This window comes from Carcharodon carcharias, chromosome 14 (assembly GCF_017639515.1).
Source record: "Carcharodon carcharias isolate sCarCar2 chromosome 14, sCarCar2.pri, whole genome shotgun sequence".
Lineage (NCBI taxonomy): Eukaryota > Metazoa > Chordata > Chondrichthyes > Lamniformes > Lamnidae > Carcharodon > Carcharodon carcharias.
The window spans coordinates 43,692,074-43,700,988 of record NC_054480.1 but is presented as its reverse complement, the minus strand read 5'-3'; the positions used below and the strand labels follow the sequence as shown (position 1 = coordinate 43,700,988).

Sequence of the window (8,915 nt, the reverse complement as noted above, 5' to 3'; positions counted from 1 at the left end):
ATGTGAGAAAAACTTTTTTACCCAGAGGATGGTGAAGGTCTGGAATGCACTGCCTGGTAGGGTGGTGGAGGCGGGTTGCCTCCCATCCTTTTAAAAGTACCTGGATGAACACTTGGCACATAATAACATTCAAGGCTATGGGCCAAGTGCTGGTAAATGAGATTCGGTAGTTAGGTCAGGTGTTTCTCACGTGTTGGTGCAGACTCGATGGGCCAAAGGGCCTCTTCTGCACTGTGATCCTGTGATTCTTTAGGTACCATGCAAGCCTTCCTTTGTGACGAAAAGTGTGTGAGACCATTGCAAGAAAATTTAAAAGGACCACCGTTGCAGGTGGTATTAATAATACCAATTGCGGGAATTTTTTTTAACTCTGAATGTTTATGACCTGGATTAAATAACTCAATTTCAACTGATTTGGAGTATCATAGATCCTTGTGTTATTCTGTATAAAAATACTCATTGACTTTGGCATGGCATTAAATATATAACTTATTCTCATAAAAGGCCCATTTATATTTGCAATCAATTAAATTGTTGAGCATTTTGTATATACCAAAAGTATGGCAGAAAACAGATGTGTTTTTAATTTAATTTCTATGTCCAGTAGTTTTAACAGCACATTTCAAGGACTACACCAGTTCAGAAAGGTGACTCACCACAACCTTCTCTAAGGCATTTAGGGATGGGCAATAACTGCTGCCCATGATAGCAACATCTATTTCCCACAAAGAAAGAAAGAAGTCTGAATTATTATAAATGTAGAAAATTCCTTTAGTGAATCTGTGTTTTGCTGTGAAGAGTTTTTTTTTTGCTGCTTTCTAGCATTTTTCTAGTAATATGAATATCCAGCAAATGGGTTTCGAGTTGCAAATTGTTGGCAGGCATATCCCCATCACATGTATGTTTGATTCATAGATCCTTGACACACCTGTATTTCTCACCACTACTTTGGTTACTATAATCAGCCAATTAGGCATAAGCCAGGAATTGAACCACAACCTTCTTGGTCTGTGTGGCTTGGCTCTGTATGGAGTGAGATGGCACATTGATCAACTGAATCAGCAGGACAAGTATTCTAGTTCTCTCAAAGTTATGTGAATTTAGACCATTTAAATACTACGTATAATCAATAGTCTGTATCCCTGGATGAGCTGATCATTTATTTATAAATGGAATGTTTTGCAAATGAAGAAACGTAAGAATCACATTTTCTCAACAACAAAGCACTGTCACATAGCAGTACAAAGGTGAAATGGGTTATGGAAACAGAGCAAGCTGTTACAAGAAAGGCTGCTAAGTTGCCTTGGGTTTCTGTATATTGGGGAAATGAAAATGGCATATTTATAAACCACAAAGGAAATAAGTTTCTAATTCAATTACTGCATTTTCTAGAAATTGTCACAGTGCTAAGAAAGACATACCTTGTTTCCATGATTTTATAATTTCATTTGGGCATGTTATTTCAATTAGATTACCTTAGACCAGTGACAAAGTTACTATTTAAAAGGATGTTTTAATGTGAAGAGAATGGTTGTATTTATGATGGTCGGGCAATACAGGTAGCAATTATGACTCTATTTACATGAAACATGTGTGCAGCCACTTTTATCTCCTGACTATATGAAATCAAGATATTTGTTAGATACAAAGAAATACATTGGACATACTTCTGTGTAACTACATTACAACATATTGAAGAAATGTTATAATTTGAGCTTACATGTCTAGTGTGAATAGGCTCATAGCTATTCCTGGCCCCCAAAGTGCAATTCAGAAATGGACAACTTTTTGTCTGCAAGAAGCTTCAACCAAACAAAAATTAAATGCATGAACTGAAATGTTTCCAAGTTTGCTGATGATACAAAGCCAGGCGGGAATGTAAGATGTGAGGATACAGAGGCTGCAAAGAGATATAACAGGTTAAGTGAGTGGACAACAAGGTGTCAGATGGAGTGTAATGCAGGGAAGTGTGAGGTTATTCTCTTTGGTCATAAGAATGGAAAAGCAGAATATTTTTTTAAAAGCTCACAACTTGTAAATGTTGGTGTTCAGAGGGATTTGGGTGTGCTTGTACAAGGAATACGTTATGTTAGCATGCAGATACAGCAACTAATTAGGAAGACAAATTGCATGCTGGCCTTTTTGAAAGGGCATTGGAGTATAAGAATAATTAAGTCTTGCTACAATGGAATACAGAGTGCAGCTTTGGTTTCTGTATTTAGGAAAGGTTATACTTGCATTGGAGGCAGGACAGTGGAGGTTCATTTGATTGTTCCCTGGGTTCAGGCAGTTGTCCTATGACAAGAGGCTCAGTAAATTGCATCTATATTATCTGGAGTTAGAAGATTGAGAGACGATCACATTGCAACATACAAGGTTCTGAAGGGGCTTGACAGGGTAGACACTAGACACAAGTGGTTGTTTCCCATGGTTCGAGAATCTAGAACAGTCTCAGAATAAGGGGTTGATCATTTAGGAATGAGATGAGGCAAATTTTTTTCACTCAAAGGATTGTGAATCTTTGAAATTCTCTACTCCAGTGGATTATGGATACTCAATCATTGAAAATACTTAAGGTTGAGATAGACAGATTTTTGGTGTCTCAGGGAAACAATAGATATGGGGAGTGTATGGGAAAGAGGAGTTGAAGGTGAGGATCAGCCATGATTGTATTGAATGGTGGAGCAGGCTTGATGGGCCTTATGGTCTACTCCTGCTTCTATTTTTTATGTATCTTGTGTGACTCTGCATGTATGCTTGCCTCATTCAAAGAAAACTTCCTGAGATTTTCAAAACAAATTTTATTTGCAGTTTGTAACAATTAACATAGAGTGGAATACTCCAATAACATTCAGTTGAGAAAAGTCCCAGAAGTAATAGTGAACTATATTTTTAAGTTCCTATTTCGGTCTGTTTGAGTATATTGTTGCAAACATGACTTAAAACAAAATTAACTGCTTAGCCCAAGATTTAACATAACAAGTTCACATATTGTCCTACGCCAAATAACTCTAGTACAAAAGACACAATATAAAACATTTATGAAAATAAAATTTCTTAATTTCCAATTTTCTCTCCTGAAGATGTTGTTGACCTCTTCCTAGGGTATGGTTACATAGGACCATTATTTATCTGAATGCTTAATTTATGGGTGTGTGGGGGGCATAATAGCCAGGTTTAATGTTTTCTGTCTGAACATTCATATGCATTCATTCCCAAAGCCGGCTGTTAGATAATGATCAGGAGTATAAATCCTAGCTGGTTGGTTAACTCAATTGGCTAGATGGCTGGCTTGTGATGTAGAGTGATGGCAACAGTGTGGGTTCAATTCTGCACCAGCTGAAGTCATCCACGAGGGCCCTGCCTTCTCAACCTTACCCCTTGCCTGAGGTGTGGTGATCCTCAGATTAAACTCACCATTCATTTCAGTCGCAGCCAATGGCCCTCTGAGACCACGATGACTCTAATTTCAACTCAGGACAATTGCAACACAGGTACTGCCAGTGCAGATCAGACCTGAGTAAAACTTGGAAACTGCTTGGTAAGATTTAGCTATCCATTGGTAAGGAAGATAGCTCAACATGGACATCATCAGCAATATGTTACTTACTTTTAACGTAACTCCATATTTAAAAAATAACTTTCAGTTTTAAATACTTGAACTATGGTTATTCAGCGGAAAACAACAGAATACACTAAGCTATTACCAGCAAAAATGCAAAATATTCTTGTTTTAAAAATAGATATAAAACATTTGTTAAGTGCTTGCCCTCCAGATTTGAGAGCTACAGTAAGAGAATTCTACAACAGTTAATTTGGCATAAATAATAGTGGGATGTTAATAGCTCCTGAAAGCTTTGTGGAATCAAATACTGGAATCAAACATTTAAACCCTTCCTGCCCAGTGAAAACCAGGCGAGGAACAAGGGGCTTGATTCAAGCCTTTCTTGACTTTGAAGAGTGCTTCCCTGGGCCCCACATGAAAAATTGTTGCTTCCTATGCCCTGGACTTCTGAGACTTATACCTGTTTGCGGGAGAGCTTCCTTTTGTGCTGGCTTAAATTGCTCTCCCACCCACCAGCCAGCTACCATTTTGCACAACTGATTGGGATCGGGCAGTTAAAATTGCTAAAGATCACTTTATACTGTTGGTGAGTGAGAGATTAACGTGCTGAGCATGGTTCCTTCACCAAAGGCCCCAGTCAATGCCACTGAGTCAGGCAAGCAATCCAGTTTGTCAGCTTGATTATTTAAAACTTACTGGCCCCACAATTAATATATTTCTGAAAATATACATTAAAACCACAACCAACATTCTTTATGAAAATAAAAAAGCATTAAGAGTTTCCAAAGTTATACAGATTTAAAATAGCACACTTGCTTTTAGTTTTGAATGAATTGTTCTTCTATAGGCTGAGAGTTATTAAATGTTGTAATTTGATAATGTGAGCAGTGAACTAAATCAGCCTTAGCAATAGTTTGAACAACATCATTATATACTGGTTAGATTGTAGCTTTGTTAAACTCTGGACATCTTTGGATTTGTATGTGCAAAATGTTCAAAAGTCCAGTTGCCACACGGATAGTGAGATCAAAAAGGGGTACCCCAATGGTGAATTAAGCCATAAATGTACGACAAAATGTAACACACTACATTTTCAAAGGAAAGCCCAGTATTTCACTGTGATCAAGATTATAAAAAGCTTGTCAAATTAACTGGTAAACCGAATTTAAGAGGTGAGGCAGGGTTTTGTGTTGGATTGGGACCCGCAACATCAGGATAAAACGCAGGACCCGACCCTGCACTAACTTGTGAGCAATAATCCGACATCTATTTTTGCTGAATTAACAAATTAGTGTTCAGAGGGGGTACTCACCATCCAATTCTGGATGGCAGGCAGGCTCTGAAAGCTGGAGGTCCAATGGGAGGCCCTCCAGGATGGAAGGAGTTGCAGCCAGTTGTTGCAGGTAAGGGAGAGAGACGGTGCCTCCATCTTGAAGCGCCTTCTCAGCAACTTTAACATATTTAAAATTAAAAATTGCCACAACTGCTGGACCACCATTGTACAGCTAAAATCCCACTGTAGGGCAACCTGCTGACCGTAGCTAATTAGGTATAGCATCTGCAAAGGGAAACCTCAGAGTGATCCTAAAGCAGTGGTTCCCGGTCTGCTGCCAGGGGGCCACCTCAAGGCATCCACCATCTTCCCAAGGCCACAGAGGCCAACTGGAAAATCCTGTTCGGCCTCTGATCAACAGCCTTAATTGGCAACAAACTACCCGTCGCTTGTAGGCGGTAACCATCCCTCACCTGATCCAGCCACCAGGAAAATGGGCAGAAGTCGGGACTGTGGCAGGGAACCGGCCTGCAGACTGATGGAAAATTACCTGTCTTGGTTCCACTCCCATCATTGGGGCCAAAAACCTGCCTGTGGTGAACCAAATTTTGTTAGTGACAACTTCAGAAGGTTCCGATGCTAATGGAGAGGCAGGTATGGTGTGGAATCTTGTTAGTGCTATACAAAAGTAAGGAGAATAACTTTAAAAATTGAATCTAAATTTTAAAAAGTGTTCCTCTTCCAAGTGAACAGTTTAGACTGGCTTGTAGGAAACTGCTATTGCCAATGAACTAATTACAGTTAATGAGGATCAATAAAATCAGTTTTTATTGCCAATTTAAAAACCTATTACTTGGTTGTATTTTAGGTTTTATTGTTAGTATTAAAATTGGTTGAAAATCAGGTGTCTTAAAATAGCCAACATAAATTCAAAATATATGTACCTTTCTCTGCTGGGAGAGGGAGGGATGGGTGCTATTGGGCCTCGAGTGGGTTTAAATAATAAAATGTAATATAATTTGATTCCATATGAGCAATACCACAGGTGATGCGCTAAGACAAAAGCATCAACCATTTGGAGCAGTGGGTTAGAATTGGTAAGCAGACGAACAGGAACTACCTGCTCTTGTCCTTTAGATCAGACCTGCATTACTATCAATTCCTGATGTCCTAACTGACTGCAGACAGAGTGCTGCTGGGAGCAGGAGCTGTATGGTAATCTGCTGATCTCCTGCTTATAAAGGCCCATAAACACTGCTCAGATACTCTTAATTTCCCACAAGCCTATTGGCAAATTAATAGTTTCCACCAGTGGAGGGATTAGAATCTGGAACTCAGTAACCAAATGGATTTGGCTTCTGAGCTGCAGGTTGGTCCACGTCCATGTAGTGACTTGTACTTAAACCTTTCTCATTCTTCTCCCCTCCCAAAAGAATTCAGTAAGCACAGTTGGTCTTTGACAAATGAAATCTTTCACTGAGCCTCAAAACTAGTCATAGTGGAAATAAGCCAAATAGTAGACTTACCTGAATGGGCAACTGTAATACTCAAAATTCAGGTCTTACAATTTGTTTCTGCTTTTCTAATTACACTAACTCCACATTAGAATACAATGATACAACATTTAATTCATGTCTCCCGCAGCAATTGAGAAACATCAAAATATTTTAGGACATGATTTCATAAAGTTCTCCAAACAGGAGAAATCAATGAACTTTGCATTTTACAATGCAAGGTACAACACTGAAAAATAGCTGGACGAAGATTAGTTCAATCCAAGTCTGACAATTCCACAGTTCTGTTGACTTTTCAGCTGTTTTTCTCATATGTTAAATGTTTATGATGCTGACAATATTGGTAGACAGGTGCTTATATTTCAATTTCTTACTAATGGTACACATTAGTTATTTATATTGCTGTGTTGACCAGTTATGGTGTTACACATGTCAACCCTTGATCCTGCTGCTATTCTTCAGTAAATGCTGCTGTTTAAACAAATGGGAGAGACAGAGATGTAACATTTGACCCAGTTGATAACCTGCCATTCTTCATACACTCTAATGTCATATGATGCAAAAAAAGCGGAGCATATCATTATATTCTAACAGTTCTTGTATGTAACATTTGCTATAACATGCAGGCTGTGCAATGTCTGTGTTTTCACTGGGTTAATAGTAGCAAATTATTTCTGTAATATGGTTCTGAAAACCCGGGGGCAAAAGTAATAGGAGTTCTGTTACGCTACTATATAATGAACTGAGATATGTGTGACTTTATTTTAAAAACCTGTCATTCCTTATTAACCCAATTCAGTGTATAAAAAGTGTGTACTGCCTGTACGATATATTTATAAAGTCTGGTGTGGCATTGTTCAACGAGCTCTGGACACCTTCAACTTGACTGGACAATACTAAACAAACTGGACAGTCAAATCAAGATGGATGGGCAGAACTCTACCTTTTATTATTTTATTGAACAATGCTACCCCAATATTTTAGATGCAAGAGAAAGTTTTTGCATTATTTTATCTTGAGAGCAGTTGATAAAAAAGCAGGTGCAAGAAGGATTACACACTGCTGAATTTTTCATTTTGATTTGATCTAATCCTGAAAGACTTTAATTAAATAAGACTTGTTGGACTATTGCAGATTGAGTATAATAACTTTTCTTCAATTAGACTCTGCGTTAACCTTTGTATACTGTTTGCTATATACTTCAAATGGCCAGCTGTTAATAAATACTGTTCTTTTTCTCATCTCCTTAAGGCCCACAGCAACATTACTGTATCAAATTGCGTAGTTACTGAGCGAATGCTTTGAATTATAACATTTCCTTTGGCTCTGTCATTCTGTAATACTTAGCAGTTTCAGATAGTCACCATTGTAGATACTGCATGATGGGAATTGTGACAATATCATCAATATTCAAAATATTTATGTTGAGAGTAGTATTTTCAGTTAAAAATCAGGCCTTAATCTCCAAAACGTTGAGAAATATTTACCTTCCAACCAAAATGTTCCTGTTTGAGGTGTTACCATGCAAGATCAATAACATGGCAGCGGACAGATCAAAACTACTCAAACCTGTGTATTTTTGACAAACCTAACAGCTGAGCTTTTGTATAAATTCGTTATCAAAAACTTTGAGACTGTCTGCCATCATCTTTAAAATTGCTGCCATAAATCAACATTATAATGTGTTGAATTTCTGTAAGTAAGAAAGTACAAGTCAGACATTTCTGACAATATTATTTTAGACATTGAAGAGACTGTAAAGTACTTTAAAGGATCATACCATAATTTTGAATAAACACCTCGGCACCAAAATAAAATTCTTCATAAGTGTCAAACAAGAGTCTTATTAATAACAGTAGTACAGCGGTGATCTCACTCCTCTAAAGGAATCATCACACTGTTGGCCTGACTGATCATTTGCTCCCACTGCATACTGTGCAAATGAATTATCCACCGGTGAATGCATCTGACAAAATTCTGCTACAAATTCATCTTCAAATGCCAGCAAAGACTCAGCCCAGTCTGTTGTGTTGAGTTTTCCCATTGTACCTCCATACTCTTGAGGAAGGGTATTCGGTGGAATATCCTTGTGAAGTGAGCTTAGATCTGAACCATGAAGAACAAACTGAAAAAGGAGGGAAAATATCTTCAGATCTTTAATGTAAATAAAAATTACTGTAGCATCAAAGTTAAGGCAGACAGCAAGAATAACTTCCCATAAAAAAAACCTCCCATCTGAAATATGTTGCCAAAATAAACACCACCTTTTAAAATGACGAGACTTCTTCCTCTAAGTGAACTCTTTTTCTTATTTGATCATCCTTCGGAGACTTCTGCCTTCAGTCTCAGCATAATTGGTCCATCAAAAAATATATAGTTGGTGAACAGGCCAACCAAGAAATCACTCAAGTAAGAATTAAATAGTGCAGTGGAATCTGCTCAAATGAACATGCTAACTTGTTTATTCTGACTATTTACTTTTTTCATTTTCAGCACTCAGGTAGACCTAGGCCAGAACATTGTCGTCAGCATGTGGGAGTGGGCTGGACACGCTGACGTGCAA

The 8,915-nt window shown here is 38.0% G+C and overlaps 1 protein-coding gene across 4 annotated transcripts in view; it reads right to left on the bottom strand.

Moving 5' to 3' along the window:
• Positions 1–2,786: 2,786 nt before the first annotated feature.
• The window catches only part of ttpal (tocopherol (alpha) transfer protein-like), a 40,296-nt gene continuing 34,167 nt past the window's right edge, over positions 2,787–8,915 (bottom strand). For 3 of the 4 annotated variants that reach the window (XM_041204986.1, XM_041204987.1, XM_041204985.1), the window contains exon 5: positions 2,787–8,477. In XM_041204986.1, coding sequence (XP_041060920.1) covers positions 8,199–8,477 — 279 coding nt within the window. In that variant the 3' untranslated portion in view covers positions 2,787–8,198. The remainder of the gene's footprint in view (positions 8,478–8,915) is intronic. The other variant, XR_005945166.1, reaches the window with a different exon arrangement.